The sequence below is a fragment of the Bufo bufo genome, chromosome 5 (assembly GCF_905171765.1).
Source record: "Bufo bufo chromosome 5, aBufBuf1.1, whole genome shotgun sequence".
NCBI lineage: Eukaryota > Metazoa > Chordata > Amphibia > Anura > Bufonidae > Bufo > Bufo bufo.
This window is the reverse complement of record NC_053393.1, coordinates 248,447,906-248,472,786: the sequence shown is the minus strand read 5'-3', so window position 1 is coordinate 248,472,786 and position 24,881 is coordinate 248,447,906. Positions and strand designations below refer to the sequence as shown.

At 41.0% G+C, this 24,881-nt stretch overlaps 1 protein-coding gene across 4 annotated transcripts in view; it reads right to left on the bottom strand.

The window, feature by feature from the left end:
- The window catches only part of COBL (cordon-bleu WH2 repeat protein), a 586,878-nt gene that overhangs the window by 27,391 nt on the left and 534,606 nt on the right, over window positions 1–24,881 (bottom strand). For all 4 annotated transcript variants that reach the window (XM_040433733.1, XM_040433731.1, XM_040433734.1 and 1 more), the window contains one exon: window positions 23,654–23,899. In XM_040433733.1, coding sequence (XP_040289667.1) covers window positions 23,654–23,899 — 246 coding nt within the window. The remainder of the gene's footprint in view (window positions 1–23,653; window positions 23,900–24,881) is intronic.

Genomic DNA, 24,881 nt, shown 5'->3' with positions numbered 1-24,881 from the left:
AAAAACGGTAAGCTGGGACAACCCCTTTAAAGCAGATATAACTGCTTAATATGCTTCTCTATGGAAAGGCAGCATATCACAGCTAGAAGTTTGAACTACTAGTAACTATTTGGCTACAAAAAGAGAATACATCAGTCTCATAGTATGACCCTGAGTATATACCTGGGTGTATGAGGTATATTATGACAAGATCACTCAGGGTGGGGATTGACAGGCTGCTCAGTATGCACATATCCACAGCAATTATGCTGAATCATTGCAATCTGTGGAAGAAGTGATCGGACAAATTGCATGGTAAAAGTGTAAAAAAAAGTTTAAAATGTTTTTAAAAAAATGTCCTTGTGGAATGTAGATTAAATTACAGCATACAATGTCAATCAGCTGCTTATAAGGCCACCAGGTTATTGTCATGCATTAAACGAGGCATCGACTCGCGGGGCAGGGATGTAATATTACCACTTTACAAAGCGTTTGTGCGGCCTCATCTGGAATATGCAGTTCAGTTCTGGGCACAGAAAGGACGCACTGCAGCTGGAAAAAGTACAGATGAGAGCAACTAAACTGATAAGGGAAATGAAGGGTCTTAGATATGAAGAAAGATTAAAAGAATTGAAATTATTTAGTCTTGAAAAGAGATGTCTAAGGGGGGACATGATTAACCTATACAAATATATAAATGGGCCATACAAAAAATACGGTGAAAAGCTGTTCCATGTAAAATGCGCTCAAAAGACAAGGGGGCACTGTCTCCGACTGGAGAAGAAAAAGTTCAGTCTCCGGAAGTGTCAAAGCTTCTTTACTATAAGAACTGTGAAGCTGTGGAATAGACTTCCTCAGGATGTGGTCACAGCAGGAACAGTAGACAGTTTCAAAAAGGGATTAGACGAATTCTTAAAAGTAAAAAAATTAATGCTTATGAAAACGTGTATAAATCTGAGTCTCAATTCCATTTGGGATTCGCATCCCCACCTATCCCTTGGTTGAACTTAATGGACATATGTCTTTTTTCAACCGTATTAACTATGTAACTATGAATAATTGCAATCTGTGGAAGAAGTGATCGGAAAATCACATGTTAAAGTCCCCTAGGAGGGCTTAAGTGTAAAAAAAAGTTTAAAAATGTTTAAAAAAATGTAAAAATCATATGATGAATGAAAAATAAAGATCATTGGTATTGGCCACGACCAAAAATGTGCAAACTATTTTGGAGGGTATTTCTACTAATGGACGTGGTGTTGAGGAGCATTATCGCTAACGTATTCCAAGTATGTCTTTAACCCCTTAAGGACTCAGCCCTATTTAACCTTAAGGACTTGGCCATTTTTTGCAAATTTGACCAGTGTCACTTTAAGTGCTGATAACTTTAAAACGCTTTCACTTACCCAGGCCGTTCTGAGATAGTTTTTTCGTCACATATGGTACTTAGTGACACTGCTAAAATTGGGTCAAAAAAGTTATTTTTTTTGCATAAAAAAATCCAAAATTTACAAAAAATTAGAAAAAATTAGCAACTTTCAAAGTTTCAGTTTCTCTACTTCTGTAATACATAGTAATACCCCAAAAATTGTGATGACTTTACATTCCCCATATGTCTACTTCATGTTTGTATCATTTTGGGAATGCCATTTTATTTTTTGGGGATGTTACATAGCTTAGAAGTTTAGAAGCAAATTTTTACATTTTTCTGAAATTTTCCAAATCCCACTTTTTATGGACCTGTCCAGGTCTGAAGTCACTTTGTGAGGCTTACGTAATAGAAACCACCCAAAAATGACCCCATTTTAGAAACTACACCCCTCAAGGTATTCAAAACTGATTTTACAAACTTTGTTAACCCTTTAGGTCTTCCACAAGACTTCATGGCAAATGGACATACAATTTAAGAATTTAGATTTTTTGGAAAATTTTCCAATATAATCAATTTTTTCCAGGAACAAAGCATGGGTTAACTGCCAAACAAAACTCAATATGGGTTGCCGTGATTCTGTAGTTTGCAGAAACACCCCATATGTGGTCCTAAACTACTGTTTGGCCAAAAACAGAAGGACATAGAAGGAGGGGAACGCCATATGGCTTTTGGAAGGCAGATTTTGCAGGACTGGTTTTGTTTATACCATGTGCCATTTCAAGCCCCCTGTTGCACCCCTAGAATAGAAATTCCAAAAAAGTGACTCCATCTAAGAAAGTAAACCCCTCAAGGTATTCAAAACTGGGTTTACAAACTTTGTTAACCCTTTAGGTGTTCCACAAGAGTTAATGGCAGATGGAGAAACAATTTTAGAATTTCGATTTTTTGGAAAGTTTCCATTTTAATCAATTTTTTCCAGTAATAAAGTAAGGGTTAACAGCCAAACAAAACTCTATATGGGTTGCCCTTTTTCTGTAGTTTGCAGAAACACCCCATATGTGGTCCTAAACTACTGTTTGGCCAAATGGGAGGACATAGAAGGAGGGGAACGCCATATGGGTTTTGGAAGGCAGATTTTGCAGGACTGGTTTTGTTTATACCATGTCCCATTTCAAGCCCCCCGTTGCACCCCTAGAATAGAAATTCCAAAAAAGTGACTCCATCTAAGAAAGTACACCCCTCAAGGTATTCAAAACTGGGTTTACAAACTTTGTTAACCCTTTAGGTGTTCCACAAGAGTTAGTGGCAGATGGAGAAACAATTTAGTAACTTCTATTTTTTGGAAAATTTTCCATTTTAACCCCTACTTTATTACTGGAAAAAATTAGTTAACAGCCAAACAAAACTCAATATGGGTTGCCCTGATTCTGTAGTTTGCAGAAATACACCATATGTGGTTGTAAACTACTATTTGGCTAAACGGCAGGACATAGAGGAAGGGGAACGCCATATGGTTTTTGGAAGGCAGATTTTGCTGTACTGATTTATTTACACCATGTACCCTTTCAAGCACCCCTGATGCACCCCTAGAGTAGAAACTCCATAAAAGGGACGACATCTAGGAAACTACGTGATAAGGTGGTTGTTGTTTTGGGACTATTCTAGGGTAAATATGATTTTTGGTTGCTCTATATTACACTTTTTTGAGGCAAGGTAACAAAAAATTTAAATTCTAAAATTGTTTCTACATTCGCTATTTCGTTTTGTGGAACACCTAAAGGGTTAACAAAGTTTGTAAAGTAACTTTTGAATACCTTGAGGGTTGTAGTTTCTTAGATGGGGTCACTTTTTTGGAGTTTCTAGTCTAGGCTACATAGGGGGGCTTCTAATGGGACATGGTGTAAATAAACCAGTCCATCAAAATCTGCCTTCCAGAAACGATATATCGTTCCCTTCGTTCTATGCCCTGCCGTGTGGCTATATAGCCATTTACGACCACATATGGGGTGTTTCTGCAAACTACAGAATCAGGGCAACAAATATTTAGTTTTGTTTGGCTGTTAACCCTTGATTTATTACCGGAAAAAAAGGATTCAAATGGAAATTTTGCCAAAAAATTGGTGTTTTGGCACAGTTTTTATTTAATATTTTTAACGCTGTTCATCCGAGGGGTTTGGTCAAATGTTATTTTTATAGGGCAGATTCTTACGGACGCGGCGATACCTAATATGTCTACATTTTAAAATTTATTTAGATTTTACACTATATTATCATTTTAGGAACAAAAATAAATTATCTTAGTATCTCCAAAGCCTGGGAGCTACAGTTTTTTTTGTTTTTTTGGGCGAATATCTAATGTAGGGGCTCATTTTTTGCGGAAAGAGATGGCGGTTTTATTGGCACTAATTGGTGCATATGACATTTTGATCGCTCGCTATTACACTTTTTGTGATGTTAGGTGACAAAAAATAGCATTTTTCCCCTAGAGAACATAAAAAACTATGGCTCTCAGACTTTGGAGACACGGAAATATTTTTTTTTTCCAGAAATATTAGTTTTAGTGCAGGCATCCTCAAACTGCGGCCCTCCAGATGTTGTAAAACTACAATTCCCACCATGCCCTGCTTATAGCTGTAGGTTGTCTGGGCATGCTGGGAGTTATAGTTTTACAACATATGGAGGGCCGCAGTTTGAGGATGCCTGCACTAAAACTAATATTTTTGGAAAAAATATTTGTTTCCGTGTCTCCAAAGTCTGAGAGCCATAGTTTTTTATGTTCTCTAGGGGACTGTTGGGGATTATAAAAATTTTGTACTCCATGGAAGTGTGATACTCCCTGAAGCAATCGATAACGCAGAGGCCCGGATGATCGGGGCAAGTGTCACACTGAGTGGTGGTGTCCTTCCGTATCTCCCTCCTGTGACACACTCTGCACTTTTTTTTGGGTCTGTCCCTTCTTTCCAGTATGGGGGACCACACCTGGAAAATGTTGGCCAGGGACGATCTGGGCGCCTCCAATTCCCGAGGTACTCCGGCCTGCTCTTTCCCGGTCTGAAAAAATCAGGTTCTTGAGGAATGCCTCATAGAATTGGAGGAATGTCCCTGTGCTGCCAGCGCTTCGGGATAGTACAAAAGCGTTGTACAAGGCAACCTGTACCAAGTAGACCGCAACTTTTTTGTACCATGCCCGGGTTTTGCGCATGGCATTATATGGCTTGAGGACTTGATCAGAGAGATCAACTCCTCCCATATACCGATTGTAGTCGACGATACAATCGGGCTTGAGGACCGTTGCCGCGGTACCTCGCACAGGGACAGGGGTGATGCTGTTACTGTGGATTGTGGACAGTATAAGGACATCCCTCTTGTCCTTATACCTGACCAGCAATAGGTTTCCACTGGTAAAGGCACGGGTCTCACCCCTGGGGATAGGTACCTGGAGGGGGTAGGTAGGGAGGCCGCGTTGATTTTTCCGCACGGTCTCACAAGCGGACGTGGATCTGGCGGCAAGGGACCTGAACAAGGGAATGCTAGTATAAAAGTTATCCACGTACAAGTGGTAACCCTTATCTAGCAGTGGGTGCATAAGGTCCCACACGAGTTTCCCGCTAACACCCAGAGTGGGGGGACATTCTGGGGGTTCAATACGGGAATCTCGCCCCTCGTACACATGAAATTTGTAAGTGTACCCTGAGGTACTCTCACAAATTTTGTACATTTTCACGCCATACCTCGCCCGCTTAGTGGGAATGTATTGGCGGAAACTCAGTCTCCCCTTGAATGCAACGAGAGACTCATCAACCGCGACCTCCCTTCCAGGTACGTAGGCCTGCGCAAATTTGGCATTTCCGGATGGCCTCAAACCGGGGGCGTGTCATGGTCATACTGTAGAGTGGGGTCTGGTAGAGGACGTCCCCACTCCAGTATTGCCTCGACCCATGTGCAGCACGAGACCCCAAAACGTCTTCATCTCGGCTGCACTGACCGGCGTCCAGCCACCGGGACTAGCCAAAAAGGAGCCTGGGTGCTGAGCAACGAACTGTTGGGCGTACAGGTTCGTCTGCTCCACCATCAGATTCACAAATGGGTCACTGAAAAAAAAACTAAAAAAGTCAATTTCAGTGAAGCCCACTGTGGGAATCTGGATTCCTGGATTGCCAACAAAATCCGGAATCTCGGGCTCAAAATCCACTGTGGGAAACCAGCTAAGTTCACCGGTAGTGGGCTACCGGCTTATTTGGTGGGCCGGAAAACCAGTACGAGCCCCAGGGCGGCTCGTACTAGTGTGGGCCACAGGGTCCCTAGCATGCGGGGCCCCTGGCTCCGCCTGGCGGCGTCTCCGCCGCCTTGGGGGCTCACCGTCATCAGATGATGATGAGGAGGATGCGGATGACAAGATGAACGTGGGGTCATCCTCATCCTCACTGGGCGGGCCATGGATTTGTGTGTGTGCGTGTGTATGTGCGTGTAAAACTTTATTGTATGTGCGTGTGTGTGGGGGCACGGGTGTTCACCTACTTTTTAGTAAAAAAAAAAAATGGACAAGTGTTAGAAAAAAAATTAAAAGTTCAAACTTGCTGATCAGCGGTACGTCCTAAGTCCTTAAGGGGTTAACAGTAGGGCTGGAGGGAAGGGGTTATGTTGAGAATTTGGCATGAGGGGTGGGGGCACTGTTTAAATTTTCACCTCAGCCAGCAGAAGGGCTAGGTGCACTCCTGATCACACAGAAGGCCAAGTTACTTCGCAACACTGAGATAAAGAGCTCCCTCATCCTCCTTTCTGCTCTACTTGTCAGGGATTATGAGAATCAATACAGTTTAATAAGATTTTCAGTTGAATCTCTATAGGAAAGGAGTTCATTAGGAGACATGAAGTACAGAGAGGACGGACAGGACAGACTGTGGTAATGGAGACTGCATACAAGTGCTGCTGCGCATTAGCCACATCCCCACCCTCCTTTCTGTACGTCATGTCTCCTCATGAACTTTTATTTTCTTAATTCCTGGAGAATCCATTTTTTTGTGGAAAATATGTAACGGGAAATAGGAACAGATATGACTTTATTCCTTTTGTTGAATGTACTTCTGGTTTTGGCCTCAAAAACCACATCAAGAAACCTGAACGTGTGTCACTACCCTTATTGTCCATGTCATCCAAAATGTGCAGCAAAAGGTAAGGTCTGACTATTCTTAAAAATATCCAAACATGCCAGGCAACAGCAAAACAACAATACTTGAAAAGAGACTGGCAAAAAGCTCCTTACGTATTCATGTATTTTGGACCTTGAAGGGGTTGTGTCATCTCAAGCACTGGTGGCATATCGCTAGGATATGCCACCAATGTCTGATAGCTCCAACTCTGGGACCCACAGCTATCACTAAAACGGAGCCCGCAAAGTGAAGAAGGGTGCACTGCGCAATCGATGCAGTCTTCCATTCGTTTCTATGGCAGTGCCGAAAATAGCTGAGCACAAAGTCCCTTAGAATTTAATGGGAAGCACACCGTGCAAGTACGGACACTGCTCCATTTAGCTTTATGGGTCTCATGGAAATAGACAAGCTGCTTTGCTATTTTTGGCAATCCCAAAGAAATGAAAGGAGGACAGCTACACAAGCGCAATCTGCTCTCCTTTACTTTGAGGCTTCGTTCTAGAGACAGACATCAGACATAGATAGATATTGCGGCATACCCTAGCAATGTTCCACCAATGTATGTGGTGAAACAACCCCTTTAACCCCCAATTTCACCTTAAAGACCTGGCCATTTTTTGCAAATCTGACTAGTGTCACTTTAAGTGCTGATAACTTTAAAACGCTTTGACTTATCCAGGCCATTCTGAGATTGTTTTTTCATCACATATTGTACTTCATGACACAGGTAAAATGAAGTCCAAAAAATTTATTTTTATTTATTAAAAAATTGCAAATTTACCAATTTTTTTTTAAAAATTGCAAATTTCCAAGTTTCAATTTCTTTACTTCTATAATACATAGTAATACCTCCAAAAATAGTTATTACTTTACATTCCCCATATGTCTACTTCCTGTTTGGATCATTTTGGGAATGATATTTTATTTTTTGGGGATGTTACAAGGCTTAGAAGTTTAGAAGCAAATCTTGAAATTGTTTAGAAATTTTCAAAAACCCAATTTTTAGGGACCAGTTCAGGTCTGAAGTCACTTTGCAAGGCTTACATAATAGAAACCCAAAAATGACCCCATTCTATAAACTACACCCCTCAAGGTATTTAAAACAGATTTTACAAACTTTGTTAACCCTTTAGGTGTTCCACAAGAATTAATGGAATATAGAGATACAATTTCAAAATTTCACTTTTTTGGCAGATTTTCCATTTTAATATTTTTTTCCACTTACAAAACAAGGGTTAACAGCCAAACCAAACTCAATATTTATGGCCCAGATTCTGTAGTTTACAGAAACACCCCATATGTGGTCGTAAACCGCTGTACGGGTACACGGCAGGGCGCAGAAGGAAAGGAATGCCATACAGTTTTTGGAAGGCAGGTTTTGCTGGACTGTTTTTTTTTTACACCATGTCCCATTTGAAGCCCCCCTGATGCACCCCTAGAGTAGAAACTCCATAAAAGTGACCCCATCTAAGAAACTACACCCCTCAAGGTATTCAAAACTGATTTTTTTTTTTGTGTACTTATAATCCCTATCCTGCCATATTGCCATACATTATGTTATTAATAATTTTCGTTCAGTAGATTTAGCAAAAAATGTACTTTTATGACATGCTAATTACCTTTCTACCAGCAAGTAGGGCGTCTACTTGCTGGTAGCAGCCGCAGAAAACCGCCCCTCCTTCTGTTGATTGACAGGGCCAGCCGCGATCTCCTTCTCCGGCCAGCCCTGTCAGCATTTCAAAAATGGCGCGCCTGTGTTCATTCGGCGCAGGCGCTCTGAAATAAGGAGGCTCGCCTTCTCAGCACTCCCTCAGTGCGCCTGCGCCGATGACATCTTCTCTTTCGGTGATGTCATCGGCGCAGGCGCACTGAGGGAGTGCTGAGGAGGCGAGCCTCCTTATCTCAGAGCGCCTGCGCGGAATGAATACAGGCGCGCCATTTTTGAAATGCTGACAGGGCTGGCCGGAAGAGGAGATCGCGGCTGGCCCTGTCAATCAACGGAAGGAGGGGGCGGTTTTCTGCGGCTGCTACCAGCAAGTAGACGCCCTACTTGCTGGTATCATAAAAGTAAGTTTTTTGCTAAATCTACTGAACGAAAATTATTAATAACATAATGTATGGCAATATGGCAGGATAGGGATTATAAGTACACAAAAAAAAAAATGAGTTTAGTGGGGTGACAGAAGCCCTTTAACCCTTTAGGTGTTACACAAGAGTTATTGGCAAATGGAGATGAAATTTTAGAATTTCAATTTTTTGGCAAATTTTCCATTTTAATCCATTTTTCCCAGTAACAAAGCAAGGGTTAACAGCCAAACAAAACTCAATATTTATGGCCCTGATTCTGTAGTTTACAGAAACACCCCATATGTGGTCGTAAACAGCTGTACGGGCACACGGCAGGGCGCAGAAGGAAAGGAATGCCATACGGTTTTTTCTAGACTGTTTTTTTTTACACCATGTCCCATTTAAAGCCCCCCTGATGCACTCCTAGAGTAGAAACTCCAAAAAAGTGGCCCCATTTTAGAAACTACGGGATAGGGTGGCAGTATTGTTGGTACTAGATTAGGGTACATATGATTTTTGGTTGCTCTATATTACACTTTTTGTGAGGCACCATTTTTATTTTTTGTTATTTACAACATTCATCTGACAGGTTAGATCATGTGATATTTTTATAGACCAGGTTGTCACGGATGCGGCGATACCTAATATGTATACTTTTTTTTATTTATGTAAGTTTTACACAATGATTTCTTTTTTGAAGCAAAAAAAATCATGTTTTAGTGTTTCCATAGTCTGAGAGCCATAATTTTTTAAGTTTTTGGGTAGGGTATGATTTTTGCGGGATGAGATGACGGTTTTATTGGCACTATTTTGGGGTGCGTGTGACTTTTTGATCGCTTGCTATTACACTTTTTGTGATCTAAGGTGACAAAAAATTGTATATTTAGCACAGTTTTTTTTTTACATTTTTTATGGTGTTCACCTGAGGGGTTAGGTCGTGTGATATTTTTATAGAGCCAGTCGATACGGACGCGGCGATACCTAATATGTATCCTTTTTTCTTATTTATGTAAGTTTTACACAATGATTTCATTTTTGAAGCAAAAAAAATCATGTTTTAGTGTTTCCATAGTCTGAGAGCCATAATTTTTTCAGTTTTTGGGCGATTACCTTGGGTAGGGTATGATTTTTGCGGGATGAGATGACGGTTTTATTGGCACTATTTTGGGGTGCGTGTGACTTTTTGATCGCTTGCTATTACACTTTTTGTGATGTAAGGTGACAAAAAATTGTATATTTAGCACAGTTTTTATTTAAAAATTTTTATGGTGTTCATCTGAGGGGTTAGGTCATGTGATATTTTTATAGAGCCAGTCGATAAGGACGCGGCGATACCTAATATGTATACTTTTTTTTTATTTATGTAAGTTTTACACAATGATTTCATTTTTGAAGCAAAAAAAATCATGTTTTAGTGTTTCCATAGTCTGAGAGCCATAATTATTTCAGTTTTTGGGCTATTACCTTGGGTAGGGTATGATATTTTGCGGGATGAGATGACGGTTTTATTGGCACTATTTTGGGGTGCGTGTGACTTTTTGATCGCTTGCTATTATACGTTTTGTGATCTAAGGTGACAAAAAATTGTATATTTAGCACAGTTTTTATTTTACATTTTTTATGGTGTTCATCTGAGGTGTTAGGTCATGTGATATTTTTATAGAGCCAGTCGATACGGACGCGGCGATACCTAATATGTATACTTATTTTTTATTTATGTAAGTTTTACACAATGATTTCATTTTTGAAGCAAAAAAAATCATGTTTTAGTGTTTCCATAGTCTGAGAGCCATAATTTTTTCAGTTTTTGGGCGATTACCTTGGGTAGGGTATGATTTTTGCGGGATGAGATGACGGTTTTATTGGCACTATTTTGGGGTGCGTGTGACTTTTTGATCGCTTGCTATTACACTTTTTGTGATGTAGGGTGACAAAAAATTGTATATTTAGCACAGTTTTTACTTTACATTTTTTATGGTGTTCATCTGAGGGATTAGGTCATGTGATATATTTATAGAGCCGGTCGATACGGACGCGGCGATACCTAATATGTATACTTTTTTCCCCCCTATCCTTTACCAATTTTTTTTTACTTTATTTTGGGAAAATGACGTTTTGGTTTATTTTTACTTGAAACTTTTAATTTGGGGGAAAACTTTATTTTTTCAACTTTTTTTCACTTAATTTTTTGTCCCACTTTGGGACTTGAACTTTTGGGGGTCTAATCCTTTACAATGCATTCCAATACTTCTGTATTGGAATGCATTGGCTGTATGAGTAATACTGTGTGTATTACTCATACAGCTTCCGGCCTGTGAGATCTAGGGGTCTGGATCTCACAGGCTCGTCACCGGAAGGCAGCGCGATGCCTTCCTTAGGCATCGTGCTGACTTCCATGCCATCGGGTCCCCCCTACAGCCGCATGGGGACCCGATGGCACCACCCGCCGCCGCCGCAAACGGCAGGTAAAAGCCGCAAACCGCAGGTCTGAATTGACCTGCGGTTTGCGGCGATCGTCGACACAGGGGGGGGGGGGGTTACAGGACCCCCCCGCGCATTTAGCCAAGGTACCGGTACGTCATAAGTCCTTAAGGGGTTAAAGGCTATGTATACCTTTGAGGATTTTTTTTTTTTAATAACTGCATTTTATTCACTTTGGGCTAAAATTAATTTTTTCAATTGGTCTTTATTAAAATATTGAGCCTTTCTGGCACAAACTGTCTAGCTGTGTGAATCATACTTCTTACTTTCACTTTGTGCCTTTACACGGGACAATGTACAAGCAGATTGTCAGGAAGGAAGCGTTCTTATCCGACAATCTGCTGTTCGCTAGCAGAGGTGACCAGTGCATTTATATGCAGCGATCTCCTCCAGAGTATGGGGAGGAGCGATCGCTAATGCCATCACTCTTCATAGACCCGTGTAAAGGGCCCTTAATGGCTATGTACACCTTTTGGGGCAATTTTTTAAATTATTTTTTAAATTGGTCTTCATTAAAAATATGGAATCCTTTTTTGTGTACATAACTGAGATGCTGTAGTAGAAGAATGTGGATTTTCTGTCATTTGGGGAGCTAACGGGAATCTTACAGTATCTCTGCTCTCTATTATAAACACTCATTATTCTGTAGCTCAGTTCTTATCTTACTGATAAGAATGTGGCTTAAATAAGTGTTTATGACCTCTTATTAGTTTAGAGATAAGGTTTATTAGATGACCAGCACAAAGTGAAAGTAAAACTACCAGTCACACAGTTAGAAAAACAGTTAACAGAATGACTCAATATTTGTTAATAAAGGCCAACTGAAAATATGATTTTCAGCTAAAAAAAATTGTAAAATGCAATCATAAACAAAAATTGCCTCTGAAGGTGAACATAGCCTTTAAGCCAAAGTCTTATCGTAAGGTAAGCATCTCAGCCCTGTACAGAATATAGGGCTCTATATTTTTAATAAACACCTATTTAAAAAATGATTGTTAGCTAAAATGAGTACAATGGAATAATAATGCCCCAAAGGTTTATAGAGCCTTTAAGGAAATATCTCTCTGAGAGTTATGACTTTTAGAATGTTTATAATTAACATAACAATATGCTGTTTTAGCAGAACAAGTTGTATTTTAATGGCAAGATTATGGTGCACATTTTGTGTAATAAAAAACTTCTTTCACATACAACAGATTAAGGGCACTTTCACATGAGCGTATGCCGTGAGGGTAATCCACTGCGTGAAAGACAGCCAAGCCCCGCTCCGGGCAGCAGAGACACGGAGCATTAACATGATTGATAATACTCTGTGCCTCTCTGTGATCTTTTTACTACAAAATCACAGTGAGATAAAGTTTTCACCGTGATTTTGTAGCAAAAAGGTCACAGAGAGACACGGAGTATTATCAATCATGTTAACGCTCCGTGTCTCTGCTGTCCGGAGCGGGATTTGGCTGTCTTTCACGCAGCGGATTACACGCACTGCATCCGCTCGTGTGAAAGAGCCCTAACTTTTTGTCACGGCCTCTGTGGTGTGCGCCATGACATGGTTGCCATGCATGCTGTTGCCAGCAGCAACGTGTTGTGGTTGCAGCATGTAGGTGCCTCCTCCTTTCTCCTGGGGCCTTCCCTGTCTGGTGCCGGAGGGGTTAATTATCTAGCTGGTGGGGATGTAGGTGTGTCCTGGGTGTTGCCACGAGGTTTATATTGCCTGTTGGCTGGGTTCAGTGTTCCTCAGGCCTTGCTGTGTGCTGGAGCTGTGCTCCTGCCAGGCCTCTACTATCTGCCCAGTGCTTGAGGGCCACCTTGTGGAACATTAAGGTCACCATGATGTCTCCCCTATGTTCCCATTGTTCTCCTTCCCTTCACTACCCTTCCATAAGTTTGGTGTTGTTTATGTATGGGTGGTTGTTGCCTTGTCTAGTGGTTGTTACATGTCTGGTCTGTTGGTGTTTATAGTCCAGCATGTTTGCTGGACATGTTCCCTGTGTGGTGTGCCTCCGGAAGGGGGTGTCCGGGTTCCCCAGAGGGGGAACTTCAAGTCTGGATGCTGCTCTGCCTGGGGCCGCCGTGCGTCCATTTTGCATGGGGGTTTCCAGGCCGTAACTGGTGTGCTGGATACCTGCGTGTGGTTGTTTGTACTGTGTCCTGTATGGTGTGTGGGCACCAGTACTCATGCTCGGGTTCCAGTCGGTGCTGCTGTGGCAGGTAAATGTCTTGTATAGTGTACTTACCTGCCGATCCAGTTACTGTATTCAGTCTCCACTGTTTCCTTGCAGCTAGCCCAGTAAGGGACTCCTGTTCATCTGTGTCTGGGATGAACAGGTCGTCTCTGCCCTTTCTTTATTTGAGGGATTATCAGGGCGACTCAGGGTTCTAGGTTTCCTGGGTGTGAGCCGTCCTACCATCCAGGTCCACTCATACGGTGAGGAGTTAGGACTTTTTTAAATTTTTAACTTTTTTAATATAACGCTTTGACATTAGTTTTTGCTTCTATAATACATTGCAATACTCCTGTTTTACATTAACAGACAGCTTATTAGGCCCTGACTTCAGCTCGGCTCTTCACTAGGTGCCCTGAAATTGCATTGGGGGGGTGTTGATAGGGTTATAGAGTCCTCTGTCTGACCATTTAGATGCTGCGGTTGCTATCAACCATGGCACTTAAGTAGTTAAATAGCTGGTATTACATTTACCTACAATTTCAGCCATTGCAGCTGTGTCAGCTCTATGTTACAACCAGCTGCAATGCAGCCTGCAGGGATCCTGTGTTCATGTCATCAATAGCTGTAGCTGGCATTAACTACATAGTGCAAGGGATGTAAAAATACTATTTTACACCAAGGGGTTAAAGTATATAGGTAGTAACTTATTGACTTTTCAATCCTAGACATAAAAGCAATGTCATTAATTAGTTAATTTGACGTTTTTCCTTTGTTCATCAGGCCAGTATAAACAAAATGATGCCGTTGCCACACAGAAGGATTGTAAATGCTTGCTAAAAATTGCTACATATTTACAGAAGAACTATAACTAACTTCAAAGAGACTAATAGTTTGATTGCTCATGCAAGCTAAATGGAAATTCTAATCAAGCAGGTGAGTCCAGAATAGAGCTCAATGCCAAAACAAAAGATAAGGAATATGCTCCTCCTACAGTCCTACATCAAAGCAATGCCATACCATTCCTCTATCTAACTATATGAGGGTTATATGATGATTTTATACTACTCTTTAATTTTTTATAAAAATAAAGCATAAAATTTACCATGTATGAGAGCTCTTTACTAAAGCACTTGTTATTGGAATTTTCCTCAGCAGTGATGTAAAATAACATTAAGTGACCACCCATACACCTTTCTACAGTGGTTACTAAGGGGCCTTAGACTAGACGCCTATCTAAGTGCCGATCTGGCCGATTTAAGTTCAATAGTAACTGCAGCATTTAAGCGGTATACAGAGGGAGCGTACTCAGCATCCCGCAAATAATATCACCTAATGAAGGCCCCAGCTCTGCCTGCCATATATCCTAGCAGGCAGTGCCTCTTTTTCACAGCCTAGTGGTGATCAGTATAGCACTGACAGTATAGTTCTTTTGTACTGCATGTGCAGTACAAAAAAAATTATAGAAGCCATCATGTATACTAATGTCAGAAGCCACACTAATACAACTGTAGAACTGGAAGTTGTAATATCTGAGAAGGACTATGACATAGTTGGAATAACGGAGAGATATCTGGATGATAGCTATGACTGGATGGATGGTTAACGTACAGGGTTACAGCCTGTTTTGACAGGATCGTTAAAACAGGAGAGGGGTAGGAGGTAGTATCTAAAGCCCATACTCTGGGAAGATATAAGTGAGGGAAATGAACATGTGGAGTCACTCTGGGTAGCAATACATGGAGGCAAAAACAAATAATAAATAAAATACTAATAGGAGTTGTAAGCCACCTAATATACCAGAAAATCTACTAAGGAAAATAGATCAGGTGGCAAATCATAATGAGGTTGTTATTGGGGACTTTAACTTCCCAGATATACACTGGGAAACTGAAAGCTGCAGATCTAACAATGGAAACAGGTTCTTGGCAATAACCAAAGACAATTACCTTTCCCAACTGGTTCAGGACCCGACTAGAGGGATAGCCATACTGGATTTAGTACTAACCAATAGACCAGACAAAACAACAGATGTGCAGGTTGGGGGACACCTGGGAAATAGTGACCATAAAATAACAACCTTCCAATTGTCATTTAAAAGAGTGTTTCTTCAGAAAACACAAAAATACCAAACTTCAAAAAAGCGAAATTTGACCAGCTAAGAGAGGCCATTGGCCTAACTAACTGGGACAAAGTCCTCAAAAATAAAAATACAGCCACAAAATGGGATATTTTAAAAGCATCCTAAAATCTAATTGTGAGAGGTACATACAGTACAGACCAAAAGTTTGGACACACCTTCTCATTCAAAGAGTTTTCTTTATTTTCATGACTATGAAGGCATCAAAACTATGAATTAACACATGTGGAATTATATACATAACAAACAAGTGTGAAACAACTGAAAATATGTCATATTCTAGGTTCTTCAAAGTAGCCACCTTTTGCTTTGATTACTGCTTTGCACACTCTTGGCATTCTCTTGATGAGCTTCAAGAGGTAGTCCCCTGAAATAGTCTTCCAACAGTCTTGAAGGAGTTCCCAGAGATGCTTAGCACTTGTTGGCCCTTTTGCCTTCACTCTGTGGTCCAGCTCACCCCAAACCATCTCGATTGGGTTCAGGTCCGGTGACTGTGGAGGCCAGGTCATCTGGCGCAGCACCCCATCACTCTCCTTCATGGTCAAATAGACCTTACTTTCAAAGTTTTCCCAATTTTTCGGCTGACTGACTGACCTTCATTTCTTAAAGTAATGATGGCCACTCGTTTTTCTTTACTTAGCTGCTTTTTTCTTGCCATAATACCAATTCTAACAGTCTATTCAGTAGGACTATCAGCTGTGTATCCACCTGACTTCTCCTCAACGCAACTGATGGTCCCAACCCCATTTATAAGGCAAGAAATCCCCCTTATTAAACCTGACAGGGCACACCTATGAAGTGAAAACCATTTCAGGGGACTACCTCTTGAAGCTCATCAAGAGAATGCCAAGAGTGTGCAAAGCAGTAATCAAAGCAAAAGGTGGCTACTTTGAAGAACCTAGAATATGACATATTTTCAGTTGTTTCACACTTGTTTGTTATGTATATAATTCCACATGTGTTAATTCATAGTTTTGATGCCTTCAGTGTGAATCTACAATTTTCATAGTCATGAAAATAAAGAAAACTCTTTGAATGAGAAGGTTTGTCCAAACTTTTGGTCTGTACTGTACCTTATGGGAAAAATGCTCTTCTATTATATAAATGGTAAAAAGTATAAATATAAAGGTATCAGCCCTTTACAAAGTGATGAGGGGGGAGTTGCAGAGAGAAATGAGGAGAAAGCAAAGCTATTATTTTTTTCTCCGCTGTATTCACTGAGGAAAATAAACTGTCAGACGAAATACAGAATGTAAAAGTAAATTTCCCATTAAAAGTGGCCTGACTAAGCCAGAAAGAAGTGGAGCTGCGTATTAAAAATATTAAAATAGACATACCAGATGGCATACACCCCCGTATCATAAGAGAATTAAGTAATATCATAGACAGACCCTTATTTCTGATATTTAGGACTCTAAATTGACAGGGAGTGTTCCTGTCAAGGAATGACACTTAGCAAATGTGGTGCCAACAGGGGCGGATTGGCCATAGACCTTACAGGGAAGTTTCCCAGTGGGCTGATGGCCAGGGGGCCTCCAGAAACCTCCTTACGGCCGGCTAGTGGAAGTTTTTGGGAATGTATTTTTTTCTGCTGGTGGCTGTAGTTTGATGGAATGTGGTATTTGGCTCTGTTGGGGTGGTATAATGTGCCACAATATGTATTGCTGGCCCTGCCTTCCATCAATATTGACCCAGGTACAAAACGGGGCCAATTTTAGTTCCCAGTCTGCCCCTGGGTGCGTATATTCAAAAATGGGTTAAAACAGAGCCCAGAAACTATAGACCGATAAGGTTAACATCTGTAGTGATAAGATAAGATAAGATGCCTTTATTGTCACTGTACAATACAATGTAATACAATGTACAATACAATGAAATGTTGTTTGGAGCAATCCTAGATGCCATGGACAGAGGAACAAGAACTGACATTTAAACTAAAGCATTACACTAGAAAAAAAAAAAAAACATTGCACTAGAAAGCATTACTATTCACAGTTCACAGCATATATATAGCAAGAGCAAAGTAGGAAGTGCTTATGAGTATATATACACACTGATCAGACACCACTGCAGAGAAGAGATCATCATGGGTTCATGAATGCAGCAGTCACTTTCAGTCTGTGGTAGTTTCTATCCTAGGAAGGGGCAATAATCTCCGAGCATTTAAGATACTGATTGTTTTGGGGTAAAAGCTGTTCTTCAGCCTAGTGGTGCGGGCATGTAGGGCTCTAAGACGCCTACCAGAGGGTAGGGGAATGAAAAGGCTGTGGCCGGGGTGAGTTGGATCCCCGCAGATAATTTTTGCCCTGTTGCTGCAGCGAGCAGTGAAGATGTCATCCAGTGATGGTAACTGAGTACCAGTGATTCTGCCAGCCATTCTGATGATGCGCTTGAGGGTCTTCTTGTCCTCAGAAGAGCAGCCGGAGTACCACACTGTAATGCAGTATGTGATAACAGATTCTATGGTGCACCTGAAAAAATTTACTAGCAGCTGTTTTGGGAGTTGTGCTTTCTTCAGACTCCTCAGAAAATAGAGGCTCTGAAGGCCTTTTTTGGTAATTTCTGTTGTGTTTTTTATCCATGACAGGTCCTGACTAATATGAACTCCCAAGAATCTGAAACTTTGAACTATCTCCACGTTTGCACCATTAATGCTAATGTAAGGTGTCCATTTCGTTTTTTCTTCCTAAAATCCAGAATTAGCTCCTTTGTTTTCTTGGTATTGAGTATGAGGCTGTTGTTCTTATTCCATCTCTCTAGGTTCTCAACCTCTTTCCTATAGGCTGTTTCATCATTGTTGGAGATTAGGCCTATCACGGTCGTGTCATCTGCAAATTTTATAATGGTATTGGTATTGTGAATAGGTTTACAGTCATTTGTGAAGAGGGAGTAAAGGAGATGGCTCAACACACAGCCTTGCGGTACCCCAGTGTTTAGTGTTAAAGATTAAGAAAAGTGCTTGCCCATGCGTACGATTTGTGGTCTTTTTGTAAGAAAATCCAGTATCCAGTTGCAAAGGTGTGAGCTGAGACCCAAGTTGTTCAGTTTCGTTGCCAACTTGTTGGGAGGGATGGTTTTAAAGGCCGAGCTGTAATCAATGAACAGCATCCGCACATAGCTGTCTCTCTGCTCCAGGTGTGACAGCGCAGTGTGAAGGGTAAGTGAGACAGCATCCTCAGTTGACCTATGTGCTCTGTAAGCAAACTGGTATTGGTCCATGGAGGTGCAGATCTTGCTCTTCATGTGCCTGAGGACAAGTTGTTCAAAGCACTTCATAGCAATAGGAGTGAGAGCAACCGGGCGATAATCACTTAAGGTCTTCACCCCTGCCTGTTTTGGAATTGGGACAATTGTGGAGGACTTCAGGCAAGTGGGGACAATGGCCTGCTCTAGTGAGCTGTTAAACATACTGGTAAACACTGTTTTCAGCTGTTTAGTACAGTTTTTTAGGACTTTTCCAGGAACTTCATCAGGGCCAGCTGCTTTGTGGGGATTAATGTAGTTTAAGGCCCATTCTACCTCATGTGCTCTCAGCATCAGGGAACATGATGGAGCCTCTAGCTGGGCTAATTTGATGATAGGCAGCTCATTGTCTTTGTCAAATCGTGCAAAAAAATGATTTAGGTCATCAGGAGAGAAAGAATTTCCGGTGTTGATAGAACAGGTGTTGCTCTTATAATTCGTAATGGACTTGATACCCTGCCACATGCGTCGGGAATCAGAGCTTTTAAAATGATGTTGTATTTTTGTTTTGTAGCAGTGCTTTGCCTCCTTAATGCCCCTCTTCAGATTGGACCTAGCTGTTTTGTACTCCTCTGGGACTCCCTTTCGGAAAGCAATGTCACGTGCCTTCAAAAGGTTTTGGACATTTCTGTTTATCCATGGTTTCCTATTTGGGAAGGTCCGAATGATTTTAGTATCAGTGACATTGTCCATGCAAAATTTAATATAGGATAGGACAGAGGAGGCATATATGTTTAAGTCTGTGTGATTTTCCTTTGTAGCTGCCTGTTTAAACAAATCCCAATCTGTGTCCTCAAAACAATCCTGTAATCTCATTGTGGCTCCTTCAGGCCAAACTCTGATTGTATGCAAAGTAGGCTTAATCCTGGTGATAAGAGGTTTGTATGCTGGAGCTAAAAACAAAGAAATGTGATCCGACCTGCCAAGATGGGGGGCAGGTGATGCTGTATAAGCATTTGCTATGTTGCAATGAACACGGTCCAATGTATTTCTCCCCCTAGTTGGGAATTTAACAAACTGGTAGAATTTGGGGAGCACAGTTTTGAGATTGGCTTGGTTAAAATCACCCGCTAAGATGAACTCTCCATCTGGATGGATATTTTGCCGACTGTTCATAATATCATGCAATTTGGACAGTGCCAGCCTAAAATTTGCTTGTGGAGGAATATAAACTACGGTGAGATACACGACTGTGAATTCCCTCGGTAAGTAGAACGGTCTGCATTTAAGTGTCATAAGTTCTAAATCAGCAGAGCAATATTGTTCAGCAATGACTGTGGAGGTGCACCAAGCCTTATTGACATAAATACACACTCCACCTCCCTTATTCTTACCGGACTCAGCGCTTCGATCCATTCGGTAGACAGTCCGATCCGCAAGTTTAATAGCCTCGTCCGGGATGTTAGTATTTAGCCAGGTTTCGGTGAAAAATGAGGCGCAAGTGTTCATCCTATCAGATGAGATCCTCAGTCTCAGCTCATCGATCTTGTTCACTATAGACTGGGTATTTGCCACGAACAGGCTGGGTAGTGCTTGCTTGTTTGGGGGGTTCTTTAATCGAGTATTGATGCCGCCCCTCTTGCCCCGCTTCTGCTTTCTTTCCCGTCTCCTCCTGTGCCGTCGCTTCGACGGTATAATCATCCAGTCGGGCACCGATGTCCTTAGAATCTCATCCGAGATACAGTGGGATGCGAAAGTTTGGGCAACCTTGTTAATCGTCATGATTTTCCTGTATAAATCGTTGGTTGTTGCGATAAAAAAATGTCAGTTAAATATATCATATAGGAGACACACACAGTGATATTTGAGAAGTGAAATGAAGTTTATTGGATTTACAGAAAGTGTGCTATAATTGTTTAAACAAAATTAGGCAGGTGCATAAATTTGGGCACTGTTGTCATTTTATTGATTCCAAAACCTTTAGAACAAATTATTGGAACTCAAATTGGCTTGGTAAGCTCATGGACCCCTGACCTACATACACAGGTGAATCCAATTATGAGAAAGAGTATTTAAGGGGGTCAATTGTAAGTTTCCCTCCTCTTTTAATTTTCTCTGAAGAGTAGCAACATGGGGGTCTCAAAACAACTCTCAAATGACCTGAAGACAAAGATTGTTCACCATCATGGTTTAGAGGAAGGATACAGAAAGCTGTCTCAGAGATTTCAGCTGTCTGTTTCCACAGTTAGGAACATATTGAGGAAATGGAAGACCACAGGCTCAGTTCAAGTTAAGGCTCGAAGTGGCAGACCAAGAAAAATCTCGGATAGACAGAAGCGACGAATGGTGAGAACAGTCAGAGTCAACCCACAGACCAGCACCAAAGACTTACAACATCATCTTGCTGCAGATGGAGTCACTGTGCATCGTTCAACCATTCGGCGCACTTTACACAAGGAGATGCTGTATGCGAGAGTGATGCAGAGGAAGCCTTTTCTCCGCCCACAGCACAAAAAGTGCCGCTTGAGGTGGGCTAAAGCACATTTGGACAAGCCAGCTTCATTTTGGAATAAGGTGCTGTGGACTGATGAAACTAAAATTGAGTTATTTGGCCATAACAAGGGGCGTTATGCATGGAGGAAAAAGAACACAGCATTCCAAGAAAAACACCTGCTACCTACAGTAAAATATGGTGGTGGTTCCATAATGCTGTGGGGCTGTGGGGCCAGTGCAAGGACTGGGAATCTTGTCAAAGTTGAGGGATGCATGGATTCCACTCAGTATCAGCAGATTCTGGAGACCAATGTCCAGGAATCAATGACAAAGCTGAAGCTAAACCGGGGCTGGATCTTTCAACAAGACAACGACCCTAAACACTGCTCAAAATCCACTAAGGCATTTATGCAGAGGAACAAGTACAACGTTCTGGAATGGCCATCTCAGTCCCCAGACCTGAATATAATTGAAAATCTGTGGTGTGACTTAAAGAGAGCTGTCCATGCTCGGAAGCCATCAAACCTAAATGAACTAAAGATGTTTTGTAAAGAGGAATGGTCCAAAATACCTTCAACCAGAATCCAGACTCTCATTAGAACCTACAGGAAGCGTTTAGAGGCTGTAATTTCTGCAAAAGGAGGATCTACTAAATATTGATTTCTTTTCTTTTTTTGTGGTGCCCAAATTTATGCACCTGCCTAATATTGTTTAAACAATTATAGCACACTTTCTGTAAATCCAATAAACTTCATTTCACTTCTCAAATATCACTGTGTGTGTCTCCTATATGATATATTTAACTGACATTTTTTATCATAACAACCAACGATTTATACAGGAAAATCATGACGATTAACAAGGTTGCCCAAACTTTCGCATCCCACTGTATTAGGGGGTGGTGGTGGAACAGGACCTTTCATTCTGATGTCCAGTAGCTCTTGCACACTATACGCTGTGTGTGCTGTAGCAAACTGAATACTCGCTGTGCTTAAAATTAAGGTAATAACTATGTAAAAAATAAGAAATTGGCATCTAAATGGAGAGCTCCAGGCTGCTGCGTCCATGCGCGCTACCATCTTGAAGTGGGTAAACTATCTTGGAGTACCTCAATGAAAATAAGCAAATAACGCCGTATCAGCATGGCTTCATGAGGAATCAGTCATGTCAAACTAATTTAATCAGTTTCTATGAGGAGGTAAGTTCTAGACTTGACCGGGGTTAGTCAATGGATGTCATCTTGATTTCTCCAAAGCATTTAATAGGGTACCACATAAAAGGTTAGTATATAAAATGAGAATGCTTAGACTGGGAGAAAACGTCTGTATGTGGGTAAGTAACTGGCTCAGTGATAGAAAACAGAGGGTGGTTATTAACGGTACACACTCAGATTGGTTCACTGTCACCAGTGGGGTACCTCAGAGGTCAGTATTGGGCCCTATTCTCTTCAATATATTTACTAATGATCTTGTAGAAGTCTTGCATAGTAAAATAAAAAAAATTGCAGATTACACTAAACTGTGTAAAGTAATTAACACGGAAGAGGACAGTATACTGCTACAGATGGATCTGGATAGATTGGAGGCTTGGGCAGAGAAGTGGCAGATGAAGTTTAACACTGACAAATGTAAGGTCATGCACATGGGAAGGAATAATGAAAGTCACCCGTACATACTAAATGGTAAAACACTAGGTAACATTGACAGGGAAAAGGCAGACATAGCAGAGCTGGAGAGGGTTCAGATGGGGGCAACTAAAGTAATAACTGGAATGGATGGACTACAGAACCCTGAAAGATTATCAAAATTAGGGTTATTCAGTTGAGAAAAAAGATGACTGAGGGGTGATCTAATAACCATGTATAAATATATCAGGGGTCAGTACCCTTGTAAGCTGTAGGCCGGTAGAGACCTGTGAATTCTACCTACAGACCTCTAGAGCTGAAGCCATCACTAGAACTTAAAGGACATCTGTCAGACTTGTTCCTATGACACTGGCTGACCTGTTCCATGTGCACTTTGCAGCTGAAGGCATCTGTGTTGGTCCCATGTTCATATGTGCCTGCATTACTGAGAAAAATGTCAATGTAAATGTCATCACGCCTGCTTGGCCATGTCGATAAAGTGCAGGGAGAGCTGAGTCACTAGAAGTAACAGTGATGCCCCTGTAGTTCCTAGAGGCTCATTTGCATATATTAAAACTTCCGTCTCATGAATGGGGCCACATATGAACATAGGACCAACACAGATGCCTTCAGCTGCCAAGTGCACATGCAATAGGTCAGCCAGTTTCATAGGTACAAAGCTGCTGACAGATGCCCTTTAAGAGCTTACTGAATACTGTTTTATTGTTGAGGTCAGCGTATTTACAGCATTCAGCATGCTCCTACAATCCCTGGGGGCTACAGATAGCCAACAAGTCTTTGCTGATGATTTGATACAACAACCACTGCAAAAAAATATTATAAATGTAAACAGCGCTTTATTTGATACCTATTTAGAGTAAAAATACAAAATGGTATTTAATAGTGGTCATTCATTATTCTACTGTCACAAAGCTCATTACTGTGCCAGATTATGAGATGTCTTCTGTAAAGAAAATTATAATTTATATATAGTATATGTACCTTTTTCAATCTGGAAGCACCTGCGCCTGAACGAATGGCTTCCAATAAAGCACCTCTTGTATCCACTGAACTGTTTAATGAGACTGGTGGTGATTTTGGTGCTGCGTTTAGTACTGGTGGTGGTGGAGGAGGTGGAGAAAATAGTGGGGAAGGATTTAATGTTTTCGCTGTTACAAATTCATTATCGATCTGCAACATTTCTTTACTTCTTAATGTCTGGAGTTCATCGGATGCAGCAGAAGATACCTAGCCAAAGAAAACATACTCATTAAAGTTCAGAGCACCGAGGGAATAGAGTAAACTTTGACAAACTTGTATATCATGAAACCATGAAATCATGTATCATGAAACCATGGTTTTATTATGATGAGCTAATAAAATGATTTTGGACTGGTGACCATATGAATTGTGTTTCTCCAATTATTGTCCTTTCAGCTATTTGGGTGTTTATATTTCAGAAATGGCAGGTTAAGGCTACATTCACACAAACGTATTTTGTTTCCGTGTCCATTCCGTTTTTTTTGCGGATAGGATGCAGACCCATTCATTTCAACGGGTCCGCCAAAAAGGCGGACAGCACACCGTGTGCTATCCGCATCCGTATGTCCGTTCCGTAGCCATGCAAAAAAATATAACATGTCCTATTCTTGTCCATTTTGCGGACAAGGATAGGCATTGTTACAATGGAACCGCAAAAAAAAACGGATGCCATACGGACGTCATCCATTTTTTTGGGGGGATCCGCAATTTGCGTACTGCAAAACACATACGGTGTGAATGTAGCCTAATACTTTCTAGGACTGTATCCATTCATCTTCCACACCTTTGTATGAATTTGTCACTTACTTTATTTTTCCGTTCAACTCTTCCAACTCTTACTGATTACTTGTGAATTACAAGGAAGGATATATTTATTTTCCTTGTATGCATGACAAATTCAAAAGTATCAATATATTTTACAGTATATGATGAAAATCGATAAAAAGGGTGATTCAATAAGGAAGGTGCAGCAGTAAGGGTCTGTAGTTAAAATAAACCTATTTAAAGGAACGAACATTAGAGTGGAATTATTCCTAAAAGGAACATGAAAATTAACATTCGTCAGGTGTTCATTAAAATTCAGATGGGAACACCAGCAGGTTGTTCTATTTTATCCCTTTTGACAGGGGGATTGTCAGTGCCTATGGAAAAGATGGGATGGGAGTTGGTTTTATTAAATGGGTTGTTA